We start from the raw sequence: 26,062 nt of genomic DNA, 5'->3' as shown, positions 1-26,062 counted from the left end.
TACCGGGATGTTAATGTAACACAAGGGGTGAAGTACTTGCCTAGTTGCAATTCATGGAGCATTCCTCTGTCAGTTCTGCTTTTGTTTGTTTGCAGACAGGATACCTGCTTCCAAGTTAAATAATTTACTCTTATCAAGTTTATGAAGAATTCATGGTAGCGTTCTTGGCAGGAAGAGAGACTGATCTACTACAAAACTGGATGGCAGCCCTTTGTAGATTGAAGAATTCATTCCTCCAGATGGTAACAAACCAACTGGCATTTCAGACACTTGTATTAAGCCTTGTGTGCAGGTATTTCATAGGTGTCAATAATGTGTGTTTTCAAACATCTACAGTGTAATCCTATGGACATTCAATGGGACTTACTCCCAGGTAAGTGTGTATAAGCTTGCAGCATTGGGCGGCAATTCCAGACACACTTACCTGGGAGTAAGTCCTGTTGAAGTAAAGGGTGCTTACTTCTGAGTAGATATGTATAAGATTGTGGGGTTAAAAAGAGAAAACACAAGCTTGCCATTGCAACTAGAATGGATTTGAGTTGTTTTTCAATGAACAGAGAAGAGGTATCCCAGTCCTAGGTAAAACTTAACTTTTCCAGCTGTTACTATGTGCATTTGCACAATATGAAGTCATGTCTTAATCTTAAAGGATTAGAACTAGTGTTCATAGAAGCACATGACCTGCACTCTCTCATAACAATCCAAGAAAGCATCTCTCTTCAGGGGAGAATAGTTTAAGGAGATTCAAAGTCACATATGATTTGATTATGAAGGATGACCCCAAGAGTCCATCTAGTCTAGTATTCTGTCTCCAGAGTTTAGCCCTGGTGAATCAGATTTTCCTGGGATGCTCATAAGCAGAGCAGGATGGAGAGAGATCAATTTAAAAATGTAAAGAAGTAGCTAGAAGCCCAGTTAGATCTCCGTTTCTTGAAGCACCAGGTAGGGCTGATCCCACCCTGTTCATCTTTTACCTCAAAGAACTGCAATATGCTATGCCATGTTTTTTTTTTTTTTTTTTTTTTTGCATCACTGCAAGTTCTTCATGGTCTCTGTGCATCACACATTATGGCCCTGTGTCTGTGCGGAGCCTCAATTTGAGAATCTTCTAAAGCTGAGAACATCTACTGCACATGTCCAGCTCAGATTCCTGCCTCTCTCTTGTTTCTCTTTCAACTGCCATCCCTTACAGAACATCCTCATTACAATGGCCACCAGTGCCTACACATCACTGAGCCTGCCCAGCCACTCCTGAGAGGCCCCTTCTACTGCCACCACAATGACTGCCGGTCACACATCAATGGAACAGAGACACGTCTCCATACTCTTTCCATGACTACCTCTCCGACTCATCCTCCTGTTCCTCAGTGCCACCCTTGCTACCATCACCGGACGATGCAGTCACCGTGCCAGACAGACCCTCACCATCTGAGGATATGTCCCACTTTACAGATCAAATCCTGAGAATGGCGCAATCACTTGGTATTGATACTTAGCAACCAACTCAGAAAATCCAAGATCCAGTCTTCAACGCAGTCTTCATGGAAGCGTCCACCCCAGTCTCCATACTGTTCCTGCCAACACTACTCCATATGGTCCAGCAATCTTGGAAGGCACCTTCATCCATGGCACCCCCATCTAAGAGGCTAGAATCCCTTTACAGGGTCCAACAAAAGGATGCAGGTTTCCTTTTTACACATCTGAAACCAAACTCTGTGATTGTAGAGTTCTCCCAAGGCTGAACCCAAAGGTTACATTCAGCCCCTGTCGACAAAGTCTAAGGCAGGCGCCTAGACTTACTAGGTCATCATATATATTCCTGCTGTTCCCTGAGTTTAAGGGTAGCAAACTACCAGGCAACCATGGCTCGGTATCAATTATTCCTATGGGAGAAGATAGTTTCAATATGCAGATATTTACCAGACGAACAGCAAGACCTAGCAGAAGTGTTCCATACCAAGGCGCTAAAACTAGTGAAGCAAGTAATCATCACTGCATTTCACCAGGCGGATTGTGCAGCAAAAGCAAGGATGGGAGCAGTTGCCTTATGCAGGCACACCTGGATTAGATCAGCAGGCTTGAGGTCCCAAATGAGGTCCCAAATTAAAGACCTCCCACTTCAATGGTGAAGAAACTGACAAGGCGATGGACAGTATCCAAAAGGCAAAAAATGCCACCAAGAGATCGGGCATTAGTCAGCATTTCCCATCCCAACCATCATTCAGAAATCATAAGTGGTACAGACAAACATCCCAATTCTTCTCTAGACAGAAGCAAGACCGTAACTTTCATTACCAACAGTCCCCTCAGCCAAGGAAGCGACCTGCTCCTGGCCAATACCATCAGTAAAACCAACTAGCAACAGCTCGTCCAAACATTGTCTTTGATTCAACCCTTGTCGCATCTTGGCAGCCACCCCCAAAGCTGACATTCAGTGAGTTCTGTGCTGCTTCAGTGTTTCAGGGGGGAGAGATGTGAGGTGAACAACGGAGCTAATTCATCTATTCCATTAAACTCTCCCCTGAGCAGGCAACCATGGACAGGGGTGGGGAACAAGCTTTTCTCATTCATTGATTATGTTCAGTTCTACTAGTGGGACTCCACCAATCCAATACCAGAATAAGGTGGTTTCTTGCGCAGTTTGACCTGCGAAAGTGGAGTTTTAGGCAGTGCATATACTCCATTTTTCTTGCTCCGTATGCTGCTGACACATCAAAGCGATGTCTTGAACATCCAGACAAAACAAGAAAATGCTTCTGAAATTGTTTCCATGTAGACTGAGCCCTACTCTGGTAGGAACAGCATCTCTCCAATGTTCTACTGGGGGAGGATTCCTGCACTGAGCAGGGGGTTGGACTCAATGGCCTTGTAGGCCCCTTCCAACTCTACTGTTCAACTACTCTGTGATTCTATGAACCATTCCTTGCAGCATGGGAGACCATCACCTCAGACAAATAGGTCCTCACTACCATCTCCTCAGGCTACAAAATTGAATTCAACATCCTCCCTTCTCTCGTTAACATGAAAGTTACCCAACCATCAGAAGTTCTCCATTCAGCCTCATTGCTCAAAAAGGAGCAATCCAAAAAGTATACCATCACAAGATACAAGTGTTCTTTTCATGATACTTCATGGTACCAAAGAGGGATGGAGGACTCCGACCAATATTGGACTTGGGAAACCTCAATTCCTTTATCACGCTGAGGAAATTCAGAAGGATCACCTTTGCTTCCACACTACTCATGCTGAAAAAATGATGCTGGTTCACATAGTGGACCTAAAGATTGCCTATTTTCATATAACAATCCATCCTTCCCAAAGAAAATACCTGCATTTCGCTGTAAGAACCAAAGTATTTGAATTCAAAGTTCTTCCCTTCAGGTTGGCCACAGCTCCGAGGGTGTTCACAAAATGCATCGCTGTAGTCTGCGGACACCTTCAGACACTCAGAGTTAAGATTTACCCCAATCTCGACAACTGGCTGCTAGTTGTGCACTCCCCTTCAAGTTGACACCCCATACCTGGTTTTCCACCATGACAAGGCTGTCCTCCATCCAGACATCACGTTTCTACCCAAGGCCGTCTCCACCTTCCACGTGAACCAAGACATTATTCTACCTGCATTCTTCCAGTCCCCTTTGTCCCCACTGGAAGCTACCCTTCACACTTTGGACGTATGGAGAGTGTCGGCTTTCTATAAGGCCGGAACTGAACCATTCCATAAATCACAATGCCTCTTTTTATGTTACAGGGGCAATAAGAAGGACTTCCCTATCTCCCCTCAGAGATTCTCCTCATGGATAGTGAACACAATCAGACTTGCATACGAGAGGACGCATCTTGACCTCCCAACAGAAATCAGAGCACACTCCACGAGATGTGTAGCTGCCTTGACAACATTTCACAAGGGAGTCTCACTGCCTGAAGTCTGCAGGGCAGCAACATGGACAACGCTGTTGTCTGATGGTGCTGTATAAATTAATAATAATAATAATAATAATGCCATCCATATTCATTTCTCACTACAGACTTGATGTCCAAGCCAGAGAGGGCTGCCAGTTCAGACACGCTGTCCTGTCAGCCTTACTACAGTAGCCAGCTCCGACACTTACCCTCCTCCGGTAAGTGAGCTTGTTATTCACCCATAATGTGTGATGCACAGAGCCCATGAAGAAGAAATGCAGTTTGCTTACTTATAACTGTGGTTCTTTGAGTGGTTTTCCGTGCATTCACGCAACCCACCCACCATCCCCATTTTCAATGTCGACAGCTCGATGCCAAAGTTGGACTGCCCCCTCCTTCGGCTCCGAAGGCACATTTGGCAGTCTTTGGAACTGAGGGAATGGCGGGAACCCCAGCCAGACATGCACAGTAGATGATGGGTAGGCAGAGTTCCCGCCAAACCTGTTCTCAGCTTTAGAAGATTCCTGAATCGAGGCTCTGCACAGGCACAGAGCTCATAATGCACAGATGACCACTCGAAGAACTACAGTTACAGGGAAGCAACCTGCATTTCTTATGGAGTTCTGAATTAGGGACCATTAGTGAAATCAATGAAGAACTTCTCTTATTCAGACCCCATGCAAATGCATGAGATTTGAACATTATAGATTAGTAGTTCCTAGCTATACAAAACTATCTGGAGTTGTCTTCCACGTTAAATATTATTACTTGACCTTTTGGTACAAGGCAATGTCATATCTGGCCCAGGAGCTTAATCTTCAGAATTTATATATCTTGACTACTTTAGCACAACTGCCAGATGGAAGTCACTTTTCATACCCTATGCAGCGAGATCCTGGGCTTTCTTGTACACACCCTAGGAACAAACCACAGCAGCTAATTGTGTGAGGGAAAACAATGTAAAGGGAAGACTTACAGGAGATCATGTCTGGCTGACCCAGCAAGATGTATTTATTACATTTCTATACTGCCCAATAACCAAAGCTCTTTGGCAGTTCACAACAAATAAAATCATACAATGCAACATAATACAATGTAATATAAAACTTTTAGATGTGCAGTCTGTGTTGACAGGCAGCTGAGCAATAGTAGTATCTTGATGGACAAATTTCAGTTTCTGATTTTCAAATCCTAAATTTGATCCTGTTTCCACATCAGTTTGAGGTTGTTGTTTTTTAAAAAAGTTTGCACAATTTTTGTGTGTGTGTGCCTTTCTCTTAAAACATGCATTTCTCTTAAAACATGTATGCCCACTATACACACTTTGGAAACCAGTTTCCCATAACAAAATGCATTGCTAGTATGATGTTCAATTTAAATATATGTTAGAAAGAGTATAATTATAATGCAAACCAAACAAATAATATCTCTATCCCTAATTTTAATATCCAAGAAGGTGTTTAAACTTAATCTTGCTCCAGTGCTCTAGCGTTTGGCTGATAGGGATGTCATTCACTACCACATCATGGGCAACATGTCCCTATTACGCTGTCCGACATGACTGAGTTTGGTCAAGATTGTTACCTTCTGTAAATTTTCTGCCATGGAAAAGTACTGTGCATCAGCATATCATTGTAAATATAATCAGAAACTAAGTAGAAACTAAGTAGAAAAGCCAATCTTGCAATATTAGCGAATAGTTTATAATGTCTTGGGTTTGTAAAAGCCCTTGTCAAAATAGCTATGCAAACCAAATAGTTTGTGCTGTGTATACTTTTGTGGTTATGACTAAGTAATCAGATCCTTCCCCCCCCCCCCCCTACTGAGACAGTGGCTGCAAAAATATTTCTCAGTCAAGATGTGTGGTCGAGTTTCTTTATGTAGGAATGAGCTTAAGTGTAAATGAACCACAAGAATGTGCATCTCTTGTTAACACACCTCAGGCTGTAGATTTTTTTTTTTATGGTGTACGTATTCAATTCTCAAAGCCTGGATTTGTTGATAAGCAAGCAGCAATGGATTTAACAATAAATAGAAAGCCATATATCATTACGTTAATTCTCCCAATGTTATAATAATAGGCTACACCCAACGAAGATTGCCATTCATGTAATGGGAATCTTCCTTCCTCTCCTGTCCCCTGTACTTCTGAGAGCTGCTGGTGAATGGACACTACTGCATACAAGCCAATGAATTACAGAACAGAAACTTCCTAATATCATATCATTGAGCAATGTGAGGTAGTTAAGGGCACAATTAATTACTAAATGTTAGGTATTCAAAATGAATATACTTGTGTTCAGGCTTTTCTTTTTACAGTACTTATATTTCGTTTAGGGCCAGTCGGAGGGAGATTTTTATTCATATAGGGCAGTATATGTTTATGAGTGAAATTAATTTCTACAATAGCATCTATCATTTTAAAAATACCCACCTTGATTCATCCAAGCATATCTCAGTAAAAGCATTTCTTTTAATCTAAGCCCAAAGTTAAATTTAATGTAACCACTGAAAACAGCAAAACATGTGACCATTATGAAGCCTTCAGTCTGGAATTCACACATGTGATTTCCTGAATTAGTGCCTTTAGATCCTGTTTATGGAGAAATTCCAGATGTATTATGCCTATTGTTGTTCATATTAATGCAGGAGCAGTTTTTACTTTTGCCAAAAGTTTATGCTGGATAAGTGTTGAATCCCTTCCTGATCATTAAATTACCTGTTGATTCTTTGAAATTAACTTTAGAGTGTGAAGTAGCAAACTATTCATTTTTCTGTCATGCCACGGTTACCTATTCCCCACACTGTCACAGGGCTTAGAGAGCCCTGGTTTCTGCTTCTCTCTCCTAGGGACTGTCTAAATGTTGTCTTTGCCCCACAGTGGCTCTGAATCAGTGCTGCATCAGTTAGATGACACAGCCACTGATTCGGAGCCATTGTGGGGCAAAGAGGCGAAGATGTGCAGGAAAAAAGTCAGGGACTTACCCTAACTTTTCCTGCGGGATTGAGGTCAACACTGCTCTTCCACCGTCTGTCTCACTCTGATGCTGTGCTGGGGATGTTCCTGGGTGGAAGGCGACCTCTTATTGGTCGCTGGAAGCTGGGGGAGGGGCGGTACCGGCGACCCTAATGGCCCCTGGAAAGCCTGCACTTCCTCCCTCCATCAAGACTGCTCACTGCCAGCCCACAGTAACAATACCGTGGAGTTTGGTGGCGGAGCAATGCCAACTCAGCGCCATGAAGGCAGCCCCCTGGTCACATGGCAAAGTGAATGGAGAGGGAAGGGAGCAGCCAAGTGAGTCTCCATTGCGCCTTGTTGGGCAAAACTTAAGTTTCTGTGAGTTTTGATTTTTACGTTGAGCTTTGAGGCTCAACAGGGGAATCCCACCCCCTGACATTTTTCAGAGAGCAGTGCAGGAAGCCCAGGCCCAGCCCATGGCAAGTCCCCACCTGAAGTGGGACCCACCTCGGCCACTCCCTCACTCACTCCTGATCTACACACCTGTCTGCTACCAGCTAGCTTCCTCTTCCTGGCACAAATACATGCCCCCACCTGGGCAGCGGGCTGCCCTTAAGGTGTTTCCACCTTCAGGAGCTGCACTGCACCTGTGCAGTTGGAAAAGTATTGTGAGAAATCCTGAGACTTCTCATGATACTTTGCCCAACCTAGCACAGGCACTGTGCGGCTCCTGTAGGCAGAGCAACTTATAGGCTGCACCCTAGCAAGGCGGGCACATTTATCCACACCAGGTAATGGAAGCCCGCTGGCTGGCAGCTGGGTTGGGAGGCACACGAGCAGGGCAGGCACATGGGTGGGAGGCGAGGTGAGGTGGATGAACAGTTGCTTCTTGGCCCTGCCAGCTGCCTGCATGGCCAGCCATACAGGTGGCCATGCAGGACCAAGAAGTGGCAGACTCTTTGGAGGGAGAGAGCATCGCTCTTCCCATATGCCACCACCCACTTCATGGTAGGACCAGCCCTGAGAAAGCCGCAAAGACTGTTTTCTTGTTGTTTTCTTATACAGGGAACTGTACACTCCCACAAGTACTGAACCTAGGGAAGCTCTCGAGTCTTGGGAACTAGAAAACTGTGCAAACCCTGAACTACACAAAGAACATGTTCTGAGAAACTTCCCGACCAAACTGAGCAAGAGATCAGCCAGCCTCCCTTGCTACATACCCTGCTTAGTTCCACATTCTCTCCCACCCCCAAAACAAACCTGGCACCCATGTGGCTTACAACAACTCTATCTCCTGCCCCACCAACTCTCCTATGGCCCCTTTGTCTCCAAGATTTCATTCAGCTTTTGCTCATGGTGTCAATTTTGAAGAGATTAAGAAAAATGTGGAAAACATGTTGATAACAAAACTTAAACTGGCTTGACGATTTCAGCTCAGCTGTAGCCTTAAGCAGATAATCCCAGGTTGGAATATTTTTCTGGCTGCAATATCTGCAAATAGGCCAGACGTTCTTTAGTCATGTACGCTGTGGTGAGAACTTTGTATTGGTGGTTCCCCTAATAAGGAATCAGCCCTGTGAATAAGTACATAGGATGTGTTATTCTGCACAAGTGATGGGAGGTAAAGCAACTCCACCACATCAGAAAACACCACATGAAATGCAAACTTTTACCCTGTGAGGCAGTTTCACATGATCCTCATCCAGTGAAGAGGTCAAGTAATAATAAATTTTAATAGAACAGACAACATAACTAAGTCTAAATTTTCCAGTTTAGTTGTTAAGAATTTCTAGGAAAATGTTTCATAATACATGAACTACAACATCTATTCCTTCAAATCCCACACTGGGTGTTTGAGAACAAAGCCCCAGTAAATGTGTCAGCACAGTTTGTGTCATGATGGATATGCCAGCATGTTAAAAATAAAGAATTGTAAACATATGCAGATCTTATATAAAGTCTTGACAAAGGTTGCCTCTAATCTCAAATTATTTCAAAGAAAGGCAAACAATTTATTCCCTATCTTATTAATAGTGGCATATACTAGGTCTGTTTTATTCAGAGACATCAGCATATATCTGAGTTTTGGCTAAATGTCCCAAGAGCTTGGAAACCTTGAAATCTGTGTAGCAATTATGAACTTTATGTGAATGTAAGAGTATTTAAGTTACTTTATCCGTCACATCACCTCATTCCTGTCATCATTAGAATAGGCACTCCGTCACCCTAAATCATTAGTGGGTGCTTTGCTTTGTCTATTGAGATGTCTCACATCTGCTGTTTCAGGTTTGCGTGGCTCATTTTCAGCTGAGAAAACAAATACCTAGCAATGCTGTTACTTCCTCTCAAATCATGGCCCAGCTTTTCCGTACAGTTGGCACAACTCATAGACAGAGTATATATGGTGCTCAACTGTGCTTAGGTGAGAAGGCAAGCATATCCCTGGGTTCTGGCAGTAGGTTTATTGCCTCCCCCATTAACTTCACATATGGCCCCACTCTATAGACTTCTAACAGGTCAGTGGGAATTCAGGCAAGCTGAGGATTCTGACTACTTTTCATATTTAACTTTATCAGATAATAACATTTTCTGAAAAGCAATTATGTACTACTGCTTGAACACAGAAGACATTTTGGAGAAGAAGTAGCAGGACTTTTATAAAAGGAAACTTATTATTGGTTCATACCAATTCACCAGATGAGCTAAAAGATCATGGTGTGGGAGTGGTTTGAGCTCATCCTTGATGCAACTAACATCCTGCATGAAGTGGATCCTCCAGTTCAAATGTTCTATCTCATAGAGGTGTGAATCTGTCACCTCTGCCCAGCCATGTGAGTTATAACAGTTACCTCTCTTGCCCCACCAACAGCCCCTGCATTTCTTTGTGCTGAGGTTTCCATCTAGGGCTTGTCTATATGCCCTATATACCCCATCGTGGCTGTGCAGTTGCGCCCCAGTGTTTAAATGATCCAGCCGCCAATTTTCAGCCACCTCGGAGTTTTCCCCTGAAGCTATGCTTTTCGAAATGTCATTTTACTGCGACTTATCAATTGCTCCAATGTCACCACATTATTCCTTCTTCTTCTGTCAGTGGTGGCTTCGGTTCAGGTTAATAAAGTGGGTGTAGCTCCAGGCAGATCCCAGTACAGGGTGAGCACAGGAATGCAGGGCAGCGAATGGGTTTGACAAGCTGAGTGGCTGCCATGGCAATATTAAAGGGGAAGTAAAGCAAAGGCAGTTCATAGTAAATGAAGGTCTTATCACATACAATGACCTATAGGAGTGCAGCTTTCAAAGCTGTGCAGAGTTGCAAGGGGGAAAAAGGGCTTTCTTGTTTTGTAGGTACCTTGGTTTGCTCCCCATTTCCACCGTCTGACAACAGTGCTGAGGTTTTTCCTAGCCGGATAGCCCACACTCCCTCCTGCCATGTAACTCTATCAATTCTGCCTTGCAGCAGCAATGCTGCAGGGTTTGAGGGACCAGTGAGCAAAGCGTATAGATGCCCCCCAAGTTTTTGCCCAACAGAAAAGGGGGGGGATATATTTCTGTGAAAGGAAAATAGTTTTATCTAGGTATGAAAACCTCATTGCAAACTATTCTTTAATATTTACTAAATATTTATGGAATAATCAATAATTGACGTCATCTTCTATCAATATCTTCAAGTGTAATCATTTGTCTTATAGAAGCTGATCTCCAATATGCAATTAGAGAATGTATCACCATGTTAAAAATATTGGAAGCTAAGATGGAGGGCCAATTCTCATGCCACACCAAGACAGGGCTCCAGGAAACCCTGGCTTATCTTTATGTGAAAAAACCCCTCCCCCTGACTAAAGAGTTAGTATCAAAATTATGCAATATAATGATAGGTTGCAACAAATTCCAGATAGGTTTAAGAATCAGTGGAAAAGGGGTGAACTTAGGATTTGAAGTTTCCAAACACTTTGTGACTCAATTTAAACTCTATGTTATTCTGCTCAACCAAGCTCTTATGCAGGTAATATTTGATTCTTTGAAATTTGAAAATTTGATATACAAATATTTTCAGATGTTGGAGATGTCATGCTCCCAAAAGATGCTCTTCATCTATGGCAGGAATGTATAAAAGCAAAACATTATTGGAAAGCCACAGTGCCTGTTTCTTGTATTGTTTCAATGCCTTGACAATCTTGCTAAATGTTTCAATGAAGTAACTATGTTATAATAAGCTCTATTAGGTATCATGATGGTGGCAGCAAAACCAGTATGTGCTGGATATTGAAAATCCCATTTATTGTTGAGTGGCTAAGAAAGATTTGTTTATTTGTGTGTTTGTTTTATTACATTTTTATACCGCCCAATAGCCAAAGCTCTCTGGGCGGTTCACAAAAATTAAAACCATAATAAAACAACCAACAGGTTAAAAACACAAATACAAAATACAGTATAAAAAGCACCACCAGGATAAAAGCATGCAAGATCATGATTGCATGGAAGGTTTCCAATTGCATGGAAGTTTCTTTCTATGCACGTACAACTATATATGTGTAGCACATCTTTTACTGACTCAACTCAACATGTGGATGTTGAGGTGTGTAGCCAGATGTACATGGTGGTGCTGGAGGTGTGGCTAGCTGGCATGGTCCTGTTTCCTTCTCATGCATTCAGTGAACATTTGAAACATTTGTCTGAAGAGAGTGGGGAGAGGTTTGCACGACCAGCAGTTCTTATAGAGCCCCCACTTTACATGGGATGCTCTCTACTTGGGAAAGGCAGGGGCTCTGGGCAGTTCCAGCGCCAACTCCTAGTGAATGTAGTAACTTCAAGAGTTTTTTTTAAAAACAAACAAACAAACCAGGATGATCAGGGGTCTGGAAACAAAACCCTATGAAGAGACTGAAAGAACTGGGCATGTTTAGCCTGGAGAAGAGAAGTTGGAGGGGAGATATGATAGCACTCTTCAAATACTTAAAAGGTTGTCACACAGAGGAGGGCCAGGATCTCTTCTCGATCCTCCCAGAGTGCAGGACACGGAATAACGGGCTCAAGTTAAAGGAAGCCAGATTCCAGCTGGACATCAGGAAAAACTTCCTGACTGTTAGAGCAGTGCGACGGTGGAATCAGTTACCTGGGGAGGTTGTGGGCTCTCCCACACTAGAGGCATTCAAGAGGCAGCTGGATGCTTTAGGGTGGATTCCTGCATTGAGCAGGGGGTTGGACTAGATGGCCTTGTAGGCCCCTTCCAACTCTGCTATTCTATGATTCTATGAAGCACATTTCTAATTAAATTAACAATGACAGTGAAGGCTAAAGAAATTGGGAATCTCTAAAAATATGCTTCTCAAGCCTTAAATGGCACAAAATAGCTCCCATAAACTCAGCAAACTACTGTAAAATGGTTTTTTGACATCTGCAAGTATTTCTTTTTTTTAAAGAAATATATCAAATATGTACAGAAGGTAGAGCCCCAAAACGTGAAATTTAGGAATTTACCTCTAAATGTCAAAATATTAGAATATATAGCTATAAATCACACCCAAGAAAAGTAAGAATAAATCCAGCCAACTAACTGCTATGCCATGCCACTTAACTGTCTTTTCCGTTTGCTTACCAGGTTCTCCTTAATATTAGTACCACAAGTTGGATTGTCATTCTGAATGTCTTAACAGGAGTGGGGAGCAACAAATTAAATGGAAAAGCAATGACTAGACTATTGCTGCCTGAGTAATTCATTACTGGTTTTCATAGAATCATAGAATAGCAGAGTTGGAAGGGGCCTACAAGGCCATCGAGTCCAACCCCCTGCTCAGTGCAGGAATCCACCCTAAAGCATCCCTGACAGATGGTTGTCCAGCTGCCTCTTGAAGGCCTCTAGTGTAGGAGAGCCCACAACCTCCCTAGGTAACTGATTCCATTGTCGTACTGCTCTAACAGTCAGGAAGTTTTTCCTGATGTCCAGCTGGAATCTGGCTTCCTTTAACTTGAGCCCGTTATTCTGTGTCCTGCACTCTGGGACTATCGAGAAGAGATCCTGGTCCTCCTCTGTGTGACAACCTTTTAAGTATTTGAAGAGTGCTATCATGTCTCTCCTCCATCTTCTCTTCTCCAGGCTAAACATGCCCAGTTCTTTCAGTCTCTCTTCATAGGGCTTTGTTTCCAGACCCCTGATCATCCTGGTTGCCCTCCTCTGAACACGCTCCAGCTTGTCTGCGCCCTTCTTGAAGGAGGAGTAAGCAGCATATAGAAAGCATCCTTTCTTTCCTAAACCTGAATACAGTCTCCAAAGAGGCTATCGGAAGATAAACTTTCCTTTCAGTCTCTGAATTTTCTTCAAAATAAGCAATATAATAAGATTTTAAATAAGACGTATCTGTTTTAAATTTCTAGACTTCATTCTGTTTCACCAAAATCATCAGACACCGACTTGTCATCAAAAGGAATGCCTTCCGAGGCAGAAAACATCGCTGGTGATCCCGAAGACCTCTTTGATGATATCTGATCAATCTGGAAGAAGACTGTGGCTTCACTATAATTTGTTAAACTCAAATTACTTATCTGCCTATTCCAAAGAAATCATTTTACAAAGGTCGGGGAGAGGATTACATGTACTTTAGGATAACTATTAACAATGGTTTATCTTTTTCTAATAAAGTTTTTGCATGTGATCCCCCTAGTGGTCGATGTTCACTCAAGACTTTAAAGATTTTCAGAAGGTTGATTTGCCTACAGTTGATCTACCCTCAGGGTTAGAAAGGAAAATTAACCAGACCACCAGAGTGGCAGCAATAAAACTAAGGGGAGAGTAAAGACTGCAGTTCATAGCTTCAGGCAGAAAAGTGTCTTATAAACTCTGTATCATTTTCACGAGTAGCTGTAAGATATTCCCCAAATACGAGGTTGACAGATCTCATTTCTTTCACTCTATAATGCATCCTCAGACACTTTTCTGCTCTACCCTCCCACTTTTTTCCTTTACAGCTGAGAATGCTTCAAAGCAAAGTGCTCCCATCTTCTTTTCCCATGAATGCCTCTGGGCCCCACTTTTCCTTAATCCTGAAATACGCACAGGGTGAGAAGTATTGTAACCTCACAATATCCCCAAACCTTAATCCCATCTTACTACTATAGTACTACTACTACTTTAAGTTTTTAGGACCCTGAGTAGGTTAATTGCTTCTCACACCTCTTGCATACATTTTCTTCCCACCCACCCTATCTTACACTTCAATATTTTATACATCCCCCAATTATGGAACAATCTCCCCGATGAGGCTCGCCTGGTGCCAACATTGTTATCTTTTCGGCACCAGGTTAAGACGTTCCTTTTCTCCCAGGAATTTAACAGCATATGTTGAGTTTTAACTGACCCCAAAATGAGCTTTGGCCTGGCTGAGTGTTTAAAATTTGTTTTAAATGTTAGCTGTTTTTATGTTTTTAAATTTGTATATTGATTTTTAATGTTCAGTCTTTTTAATCTAATCTTTTTAAACTTTGCCCAGAAAGCTTCAGCTATGGGGTCATATAATGATGATGATGATGATGATGATGATGATGATTATTATTGTCAGATCTTTGCCAGTTTGTTTTTCATTTGTTTTTTAAAAAATATTTTTCTTTTAATTTACTGATGTATGTACTTCTGCATCCTCTGAGTATGGAGAACTGAAAGTTACTACTTTATTTTGGGTGGTCCCACTTTGCTTCCAAACTAATTGGCACTCAACCACCTGAGTTTGCTATTAGAGGGAATAATGCTAGAGCTGTAGCAGCTATTCTCAACTTCCAGTATTCAAGCTGGATATTGCAATGGCAGGGTTAATGTATTTTCCCCAAGCAAATATGTTTTCAGGCTTTGCAAAATGTATAGATAAACAGGTCATTTTGAGTATCAAAACTGTTTCTGAAAAACTGAATAGTTTGGGCTCAGCCTTAGCTTGTACTGGTTCCTACTGGGACAGATGGTACAGTTCATATCTGGGCAGAGGCAAAAGAAATGCCAAAATTAACAAGATTATATTTGTTATATGAAAGTCCCATTTCAGCAGTCACAAATTTATGATTCTACATTCTTCACAACCCTAGGGTTTTCTAATATTTGTTTGTTTTGTTTTGCTAAGTTTCACATTTGCTGCCACATTTTATAGCACTGTGTGAATTCCACAATACTTGAGCTTGCTTAATACACAGGAACCATGTAGGACTAAACAAAGAGGAGGAAGAAAATAGATCAATCTGAAAACAGGACATTGAAGCCAAGTTATGAAAGTGTAGAAATGTGTATGAAAACACAACCCTTTCTATAAACAGCGTGGAAGGTTCTGTTCAAAGCACAACAACAAAACCAGGTAGGTAACATCTAAGGAGTCTTAAGGCAACAGTGTCTAACTTCAGGCCCATGGGCCAAAGTAGCCAGACTCCTTTCCCTAAGTGCCAATCATTGGGTGGTTTTCTAGCTTTGTAGGTTTTTTCCCCGTTCTAAAAGGTTGAAATGGCTCTCTTAAAGCTTATTTACTGGCAGTAAGAGCTTTCAACTAAAATATGTACTGGTATTTTGGGCCCACCTCTTTTACCAGTTGCTGAAGTTCCATCATTATCGTGTTAGCAGCAGCACAGTAGTAGTTTTTGCTGCTGTCTGTGGCAATGCTGGCAGAATGTGCACTGGCCAGCAGTCGTCATTTTCCTCTTCCAGCTTCTGGAAAGGTGGTAGCATAATTTCAGAGGCATCATGGGACAAAAACGATGGTTGGCCGCAACAAGGAGTTCTGCCCCCACTCTGTCTCTGAAACATTTTTACTTTCCTCTTCTAGAAATCATTCCCCAGTTTTGGGGTACCCTTTTTTTTCCCCCCCACTCCCAACTTACAAGCCAATTTTTTTTTCCCCTGAGAAACTGTTTGGCTTGACCTTAGTTCAATCTCCACTCTGCCATGAACCAGTCGCTTTCCCCTTCTCAATTTATGTCTAACTTATAGAGTAAAGCACTCCTTTAAAGAAAAGTGAGATAGACATATGAGCAAATGCCAAATATTTCTCGTGTTTTAAACCCTTCTGTGGGGGTTCCTTCTATGACATGGATCCCCTGAGCGAATCCTTCAGGATCTCTGCCTTCTTAAGAGTCCCACCTTCCTTATTTTACCTTCCCCTTCCCAGTAACATGGGGTTTAGGCTGTAGATATGAGATAATTGGCATACCAGACACTTTAACACAATAGTTTATTAATATATTAAAATGAGCAAATTACAATTAAAGGTATTTAATCAAAAGAGCTGAATGATACAAAAGACATTAAAAGAAAATAAAACTTACGAAATGCAGGTCCTTTACCCTAGATGCATTTAGGCTTTTCCCTACTGCTTCCTCATGCTCTCGTTCTTTCCTGGGTCTTTTCTGTCTGACTCTCTTACTGTTTTATACCCACTTTCCCCAAAACAGAAAGTATTGTTCCAATTTTGAAGAAATGAAATTTAACTGGAGAAATTAAACTACCCCTCTTGGGGATCCCTCCTACCAACAGAAAACTCCAGGCCTCTAAGTCTGACTTCATTACCTTGCCTCTGTAGACCTCAGATCTTCACACCTTCCTATGGTCTTGATTCTTTTTGTTGTATCATTGTTGCTCTGCCTTTCCTAACCATTTGTCATGCTGACTAAGAACTATGGCTGTTGCAGTCCAACACATCTGGAGGGGAAAAGGTTAGGAAGACTCTTAGCTTATTTTTCCATCATTCACAAAAGCAGTGTTTGATTATTGTGTTATGTTTGATGTGATTGGATGTTACATTCTTTTGTTATAAAAGTAAAACTCAATAAAAACATGGTTTCCCCCCTCCCAAAAAAAGCAGCACTATGGTGTACATATTAAATTTTGTGCTTTGTTAACTTTCATAGCTTACCTGTTCCATCTTTAAGGTTCAGGACAAAGCACAATAAATTTAAAAGCATAGATAAAAGTCAAGTTAAAATGATTCAGATGCACTAAAAAATAGTGTAAACTGGTCAAAATTTTAAATGCAGCATTTTGATAGATAATTAAAAACACACACACTGCAATCTATTTTTATCCCTCTCATATTACTAGAACCTGGGGTCATCCCTTGAAGCTGATTGGTGGGAGATTCAGAACAGAAAAAAGGAAATACTTCTTCACACAGCACACAGTTAAACTGTGGAATTCGCTTCCACAAGACATAGTGATGGCTACCAATTTGGATGGCTTTAAAAGGGGGCTAGACAAATTCCTGGAGGAGAAGGCCATCAATGGCTACTAGTCCTGATGTCTCTATGCTACCTCCAGTATCAGAGGCAGTATGCCTATGTACACCAGTTGCTGGGGAAAATGGGTGGAAGGGTGCTGTTGCACTTGTGTCCTGCTTGTGCATTGCTGGTTGACAGCTAATTGGCCACTGTGTGAACAGAATGCTGGCCTTGCTGGGTCCTTGATCTGATCCAGCATGGCTCTTCTTATGTTCTTATTCCCACACACATTTCCCAACAGGGTTTCTGGGTTAAGGCAGGGAGGAGGCTTTAAAATTCCCTTCATCCCAGCAATCTGGCTGAAGATCACTGGATGGAGGGTGAGGTCAAAGATTCTCTCTTCTCCCAGCGATCTGGATGGGGAGCAGTGTCCACACATAGTGCACACAACATGGGTTCTTCTGGGCCATGCAAGTTGCCCACTCCTGGTGTACAGAGTTGCAGGCTCAATGATGCACAATCAGACAGATGGTGCTTCCAGACCTATGGTGCTTCCTAGTGCTACCGGTCAAAAGGCCTTGTGCAACTATTCTGTCTTTCCCGCCTTAATGAATTTTCTGTGGTAGGAAAAATGATAGAAAATGCTGTGTAGGAAACCAGAGAAGGGTTAGAAATGGAGGGCAATGTCCTTTGGATCACCCCCTAAAATCCTGTAAACCAGGCAGGTCCATTTCACAACAAAAGCTTCATCTGGAAGCACCCTATTATCCAACCTTGCTATCAATTTGAATGAAACACTGAGCCAAAGTAGAAAGCAGAAACATTTGGGAAATTGTCAGAATCTAACTTGCCTTTGAGTGGCTCCTGTTTATCTTTTGCGCTCAAGGATCTTCAGCATATTCTGTATAGCCAACCAAACAGATGTCTGCTTATCTCTTTTCCCATTTGCTTTGCAAAGTGCCTGTCCTTCTTGGAGAAATTGGCCCACAGAACTTCATGTAAACTCAATCGCTGTTGTCTAAGGTACTGGAGTGTTTTTGTTTGAATAGTGGAGGCCTTTCCATAATGCCAATTATCGTAGTGTTAAGCACTTATGCAAAGTGACCCTGTATACAAAGTGATGTCAGGTCGTTTTTATGCTATTTAATTAAAGAGCAGCTGAAAGTCCTGTAGTTTCTGCATATGGTTCTGATTATGCCGGCTGAACATGAATCCTCTATTGGATCAAAGCTCTTTCTGCCCTTGTTTTCCCCCCTAGCCTTGAGTTTCCATTTTTTTCCCCTCCTGCTAAGCTTATACAATGTTCTCTTTCATTTAACAAGACGATTAAAGTGTAGTTTTAAATATTAGTTTTATTTTAACAGTATCCTGGAGGTACTACTTCAACAGGGCAAAGGTAGCTTTAAAAAATTACGTCTGGGTTAGTGAAAGCAGTCATTCTGAGAAGGGCCAAGCAGGAGGACAGAAAATGAACGGCAAATGCTTGCAGTCTGTTTTCTTGAGATTTCCTCAGCGCTTGAAAGGGACAGCACAAAAATAAACCTCATTTGTTAAAATTCTTAAGAAGCCTCTTAGAAGAAAAGGTGGGGGAGGGGGACTAACATTGGCTGAAGCAGTGAGGAAGCTCAGCTGTTTGGAAATTGTTTTTGCCCAGTGGGATCAAGGGGGAAAAGTTTGTTGTATGTGTGTGAATAAAAGAGAAATGGAACAGTTCTGTGTTATTAAGTCATCTTGTTCATCCGGCTGCTTATACTTTCAGGAGAATTGGCTTGCGTGGATGCTTACACATGATTGTAATGTGATTTCTCAGATACCGGCCCCAATCCAGACAGCTCTAGGTGCAGTTAAGGCTTTAGTGGGATGGTTGAGTTTTCCTTTAAACGGTGCACGCATGCATTCTCCTCAGACAATACCAAACACTGTTTTTGAAACAGCTGGAGTTTTGAACCCACCCAGAAATATGACCATCATCTGTGTCCCTCCCCTGAAGGAGGCTCAGAGGATGCAACGGAGAGGGCCTTCTCAGTGGTACCCCCCCCCCCCCATTGTGGGATGCTCTGCACACTGAGCTCAGCCTGGCACTAACATTGCCATATTTTTCATCACTGCTTTCCTCTTACTCCCAGGCGTTCGATGGCATATGAGGGGGCATTTATGTCAGTTGTCTTATATGGTTCTGAGATCTTATTGGAACTGTATTTAGCAGTTTTGAATGGTTTTAAGATTTTGTATATTAAAGATGTTCTATTATGTATTTATTATCTTGTATCTGTGGGTTGTAATTTTTGTGAACTGCCCAGAGAGCTTTGGCTATTAGGCAACATAAAAATGAAATGAATGAATGAAAAGTGTGGCATATAGTCAGCTGCCATTTGAGAATTGTGAGCTAATCAGGCCCAATTGTGGATTATGTCCACAATTGGGCCTGATAAACAGAGCAGCCCAGAAAAGTGCTTGGGGACCCTGGACCACTTTCCTTTTTTGAGGCCCCATTTGTAGCTATCTGAGAAGACTGTGGAGGGGGGAGGATAATTTGGATCAATTTGAAGTTGTCTGCATTTCAGGAAAGGCCCCCGTACCCTTTTCTCAGGCACCACCCTGGAGAGCAGCCTGGCTTTGCGCATTATCTGAGCCTGACCCACTGTCATTCAATCCAGCTGCCCCAGATTTCTGTCTTCCTTCTGGCTTGGAAAAGGAAAGGAAGAGAATCATTCTGCTCAACAGCTGCAGCCACAATGCCAATCTCCCCCAAAAGCTGAATTTCAGAGAAAGCTCAGCCCTGGATCCTGTTCTAATGCTAGGAGCCTAGCTCTCAAATAGAATACATTGTGAATACAACTCGTTAATAATACAAGAGCTCCTTGGAGCACATACAGAATGCTTTCCCTTTGTTGCTGTGTAGCTCTCAAGTAACTCTCACGTTTCTAGAATTGGGAAAGAGGCTTCCAGGAAAGTTTAAGCTCCAGTGCTTCTAAATTTTAGAAATTACGCACTGGGTGTTTGGTGATGACTGCTGTGGTTACCTAGCAACATCAGCACTGTGGTTCCTTTCTCTCTCAGACCCAGTAAACTGAACAGTCTGGACTGAGAGGCAGTGGGGAAAGCCTGGGATGAATCTTCAGACTCTGGATATGTTCAAAAAGATGAGGCACTCTGCCAGATGAGGCACTGTGTAGTTCCTAAATTGTAGATTTCTACAGAACGGCACTAATAGTGGTGCTGCTAACTATGAACTCACAGGCAAAGGGTCCAGAGATTGTTATAGGCAGAAGATTGGCATACAGTTCCTCAGCTTTCCAGTTTCCCTGCAACAATAGATCCTGGTGTTGTTCTCTTAATTGAGGTATTATGGGGTGCAGTGGCAAATTTTGAAGTGCCAGAACTCATTATGACAGCCTCCATACCACACCCTCTAGGAGAACCAATAATCAAGCCCCTGGGATGCTTTCTTCTTACTGCATAGATTCAACTTGTAATGCAGTCTGAACTTTAACAAAAGATCTTCAGCCAGCTGGAATGCAGCCATTAGATTTTTCTTTATTAAAAAAAGGAAACAATCTTATCTTACAGAGGAATGCTACCATTTAGATTTCTAATGTGAAGAAGGAACTCCATCAAAGAAAAAGAAAGAAGTACCAGCCTCTCCATTATTTTCCTCATTCTATTATTTTCCCTATGCTAATCTGTCACAATTAATTAATTAATTAAAATATTTCTAATGCATTCGATATCCAAAGATCTCAGGGTAGGGAAAAAACAATTTAAGTAAAACATGAATGCTTTGTTATCTCATCATTCATTTGACAGAGCAAGGAGGATCCATCAATTACCTTGGAATTCTGGCAGCTGACTGTTATCACTCCTACTCTGAAAAAGAAAGTTCTGGGGCTGCACTCTCCTGCATTCTCCTGCCTCTATACAATTGTGAGCTACTAAGGGAACCATCCTGTGACCATTAGACACTGTTTAGAAGGCCATAGGGTTCTTTTGTTTCTGGGAACCGAGGTCGAAAACAGGGTTCTGATCTCAAAGCCCAGAAATTGCTCTCCCTTGCCCTCTTGTAGCCGGCATGGTTCTCACCACACTGGCTATGTGTGTGCGCTCAGAAATGGAATACAGAGAGGACAAAAAGTGTGGTCCCATGGAAGCTGCTTTATGCATCTTCTTATTGAGTCTCCAGGCCCCTTCTCTCCCCTTCCCCGAAACCCGTCTAGGTGAAAATAAAGGGCAGTCAGACCACAGAGGAGAGGATCACCTCCATGCTCCAGCCACCCTGTATAGGATAGTCAGCAACCTTTGATTTCAGAAGCTAGCAACTATCCAGATAGGATTGTGCCCTAAACTGATTTTTAAAACTACTTTTTAAAAACAAAAACAAAACAAAAAACATTTTTTTTGTTTGTTAAGCAAGTTTGGTTGAGCAATGGAAGCTGCTTCTTGGGAAAAAAGACATGGAAAAGAAATCATTAGGTTTACAAGCAAAGAACTAGAAACTATTGTCCTTCAGGCAACTTAATGCAGTTCCAGAAAATGAGTGCAACAGTGATGTTTAAACTCAGCAACATTTCTGATAAGTTAATCGGTGATGATGCATGGAAATAATTGCAGAGAAAGCAAAATAGCCTCTTCTTCCCTTACACTTGCTGGTCACTGGAAATCCATGGCAAATTGGCCGTCTTCCGAATAATGAATCAGGTTAAGTGTGTTCCTTCTTCTCACTTGACTTTGGGAAGCCATCAGGCAAGGTGAGAGTGATTTTGATTTATGAGGGCAAGTCAGCAATGAGATGCAGTGTAAGCTGGTTTCCTTTAAGCTTCATCATGACACACAGTTCACCTGCAGAGCTGCAAACTGCAATGAGCTGTTATTTTTACACTTTCAGCTGTGATATGCAGATCTGAAATAACCCTTTTTTTCTTCTTTCTTGCTGCTGGAACCATCTTATTCTGTTCTGATCTAATATAACGAAACAAACCCAACACAGGCTGAGGAATGTCTCAATGCAACTAAAAAATGTCTGACCAGCTTCCCTTGCAGAATAGCATCTCTGCCAATGTTACTAGGACGACACCCCTTCTCAATTTGCATTGTGTGTCTGTATGTGTGGTGGGGATAATGTGGCCAGGGACTAATAAGTGAATTGTATGGCTCCATACCGAGATCGGTGCCATGCCACACATCTGTGAAATATAAATGAATGAATAAAAATTGCCTAGGTGCTCATATCCATTCGGAGACTAGGTCCCCCCCACCATTACTGTAGGAGGACATGTCAGCTGCTAAAGTCCACAGAGACCACCAAACAGTAGCACATTCAGAGGAAGCACATTCACCATACTTCATTTTTGCCTGTCCTTCTTACCTGCCTTAGCCAATGTATTCTCAGTTGCATTCTGGATAGGCTTCCTTAAGAAGTGTATTTAAACAGAGAAGGAAAATAACTACGTAAAAATGTCATTGAAGGTGAGGTTTACTTTTCTAAAGCCTCCCAGGAAACTCTCACCTAAGCCTAACAGGTTGCCGTTTGCCCCCAAGATATTGTATAACTAGGGCCACAGCTAGACCTAAGGTTTATCCTGGGATCATCCAGGGTTCGCCCCTGCCTGAGCACTGGATCCCCTGTGTGTCACCTAGATGAACAGGTTTGACCCCTGAATGATCCAGGGATAAACCTTAGGTCTAGCTATGGCCTAGGTTGATTTGAGCTGATTTTGCCTCAGCAAAACATCTTGATTTGACAGAGACTCATTAGTCTTAACCTTCATGGAACAAAACCAAAGAAATTAGCAAAAATAGTTTTGGAGGGTTTTTGTTGTTGTTACCCAAAGGCACATTCAAATGTATCTTAGGGTAGTAAAATGTCCTTAGAACAAAGCTGTATGTGTAGTTACTGAAGAACCACACTTCTGCTTATTTATAAAATGGGGCATTTTTTAATCCCAATATGTAAATGTTGGCTGGGAAAAAGAAGTGCCCCAATAGCAAAACAAAACAACAACAAAAAACTAATCGATTTTTAAGGTACTTTTTGTCCCAGGTTTTTTTTTGGTTTTATCCCAGTATGAAAACTCTGCAAGGGCACTCAGATTCACTTCCCTGGTTCAGTCTTTAGTGGGGGTGGGGGAATTAATCCAGCATGTTACATTGGTTGGGACAATAATGAATCCCCAAACCAAGGATTAAGTTGGTTTTGGGGGAGTTTCTTTCTTTCTTTTTGTCCCAGGCACTTATTGTGTACAGAAAGAAAACCAAACATGGCAAGAGGCTGAAATTTGGAGACCATGCATGTGACAATCTCCTAGAACAGTCTTCAAACAGCCTTCCCTAGCCTAGTGTCCTCCAGATGTGTTAAACTACAATTCCCATAATCCCCAAGCCAGGTTGTAGATTGTACCCTAAAGGTGTATTTTAAAACATCTATAAACAGCATCATTTTCGAACTTGATTATTTTGAAGTCAAAATCTTGTTGGGAAGGTAGAAATGTGAGTCATTATTTATGAATGCTTGTTGATGGCAACTCTGAAACAGGGAAATGAAAGCAGAAGATGATGATGTCAGTAGAACATAGGGCATCTGCCCTTGTTGAGCTTGACAGGAACCTCAGGACAGCTCTTCATGTGTTACAACAAAAATCTGGAATACATCCTTAGTCCTTGATATGAAAATATAAACCTTCAACCTTCTCTCTCTCTCTCTCTCTCTCTCTCTCTCTCCAAGAGATACTAGGAACCTCATTGTCAGGGGCAAAAACTAAGGACTTCAGGTGTATATGTGGCCACTTGTTTTCATTCTGTGCTAAAAAGGATAACCAAAATGATTGAGCAGTTGGAGCAGCTTCTATATGAGGAAAGACTAAAGCAATTGGGTCTCTATACTGTAACAAAAAGACAACTCCATGAGGACCTGACAGAGGTTTATAAAATGGTGTGTATTACTTTGAAAGTGGCTAGAGAGCTCTCCCACTCCAATAATAATAATAATAATAATAATAATAATAATAATAATAATAATAATAATAATAATAATAATTCCCCATGAGAGTGGTTGTCAGTAGATTCAGGTCAGAGAAGAGAAAGTACTTCTTTATGTAATGTGTAGTTAATTTTGTGGAATTCACTGCCCCAAGGTGTGGTAGTGGTGATGAGCTTAGCAGGCTTTAAAAGAGAGTGTACAAACTCAGGAAGAAAATGGATCAGTGGCTGCTAGGATAGCATCTAAATGAACCTCTGTCAGAAGACGTAGGCCACTGAATACCATTTACTGAGGGGCAACAGCTAGGGAGGGCTATTGCTTTCCTGTCGTGCTGTGCGCTCCTGGGATGTATGTGGTCAGCCACAGGATAGATGACTAGATGGGTCCTTGGTTGGATTCAGCAGAACACTACTTTTCTATCTTGGCTGTTCTTAGTAGCAGGAACAGTGAACTAGCTTGCTATTGCAAGCAATCCTACATTTGGGGAGATTATAGCGTATTGCAGAGTGCTTCTTATGGAGATACAGTAGTAGTGGGGGAGGGGGATATGTCAAAAGCAAACAGTGGCTCTGTCCTTTCCTGCCAAGAATGTATGGAGAGTGGAAGAAGGTCAGAATGAATGAATCAAGGATGATTTCAATTGCTCTGGCTATTTTGGGGTCAAAGTATCACCAAATAACAGCCTTCCCAGACATGGTGTCCTCCAGATGTATCGGACCAGCTCCCTTCATTCTTGACCATTGGCTGATAGGAGCTGCAGCCCAAAACATCTGAAGGGCACTACATTGGGGAAAGCTGCCATATATCAAATGTCGAAATGTGTAAAGTGAAGGAGTCAGACCAATGCACTTATTCTTCAGGAGAACCTCTCCTGCTGGCCAATGCACACTGGTTCTACATATGGGGATGGTACGTTCTGATGTGGTACATTCCCAGGACAGTTGTATCAATAAGAAGTTCTGAACATGCCGTTCAGTTCTCAATGCCTCCATTATGAGATGATGTAAGCGTTTCCACCTCTGCTTCTTGGACTGGCTGCAGCAAGTGTCCTAGTTCCTTGAATGGACAGTCCCAAGATTAGGTGTATGAATACAAGGTTTCCCAGGGCCAAATAAGTGCAGCAGGAAATTTGTGAGTCAGTAGATGATAACATTGGCTTAAAAATAAACAAATGAGGTTATAGTACATCTGGAAATAGTGTTGTAAATCTGTAGTTCTAAAGCCTATTTTAAAAAGAACTTAGGACTAAAAAAAATGTTGGAATTGAGCACTTAAAATGTACATTACTGTAGTGAGCAGCACAATTATAGACATGTGATTCAAGAAGCAAAGTCTGACTCCAAGCAACCAAAGAAAAGGCAGCTGGGATAGAAGTATGCAATAATTGATCAAGCATTTTCCAGAAGGTTGACCATGTTAGTCCATTGCAGCCCAAACAACAAAGAGTGTTGCATCATCTTAAAGCATAAACCATTGGCTATGCTGGCTAGGGCTAATGGGACTTGTAGGCCAAGACAGCTGGAGGGCCACAAGTAGCCCACCCTTGCCTTAAACCAGAGGTGAACAATATGCAGCCCACTGCAACACCTCTCCCTCAAATTCTAAATATAAAAATGCCATCTGGAGTGGCTATGAAATGTCAAAAGAGTAAAAATTAATTGCAAATAAGCTAATTTTGACCTATTTGGCACTCTGTAGCCACTTTGTATGCCATTTTTAAAAAGATATTTGTATGTTTTCAACACCATTGGGTTGAATGGGTGCGGCCCACGAGAGTCAATTGAAATGGCCCCTGGACCTCTCATTATGGCCCACCTTTGCCTTAAAGACTAACAAATTTATTATTACATAATCTTTTGTGAACTGCAGTCCGCTTCATGACCTATTGTACTGGGTTATATACATGGTTACATTGGGGGGCATGTAAAAAGTGAGGCTGGAGGGAAATGAAATGCATTCACAGAACAGTTGTTAATACAGAAACAGGCATTGGTAAACTAATTAACGCATGTAGTGTGATGAAACATGTTTGTGTTTCACAAGCATTCTTC

The 26,062-nt window shown here is 41.9% G+C and overlaps 1 protein-coding gene across 1 annotated transcript in view; it reads left to right on the top strand.

Moving 5' to 3' along the window:
* The window catches only part of XRCC4 (X-ray repair cross complementing 4), a 139,045-nt gene extending 125,517 nt beyond the window's left edge, over positions 1–13,528 (top strand). The window contains exon 8 of the mRNA XM_063128623.1: positions 13,232–13,528. Coding sequence (XP_062984693.1) covers positions 13,232–13,343 — 112 coding nt within the window. The 3' untranslated portion in view covers positions 13,344–13,528. The remainder of the gene's footprint in view (positions 1–13,231) is intronic.
* Positions 13,529–26,062: the final 12,534 nt, after the last annotated feature.

Source organism: Elgaria multicarinata, chromosome 6 (assembly GCF_023053635.1).
Source record: "Elgaria multicarinata webbii isolate HBS135686 ecotype San Diego chromosome 6, rElgMul1.1.pri, whole genome shotgun sequence".
Classification (NCBI taxonomy): Eukaryota; Metazoa; Chordata; class Lepidosauria; order Squamata; family Anguidae; genus Elgaria; species Elgaria multicarinata.
Note: the sequence above shows the minus strand (reverse complement) of the source record. Positions and strands in the feature narration are given on the sequence as shown.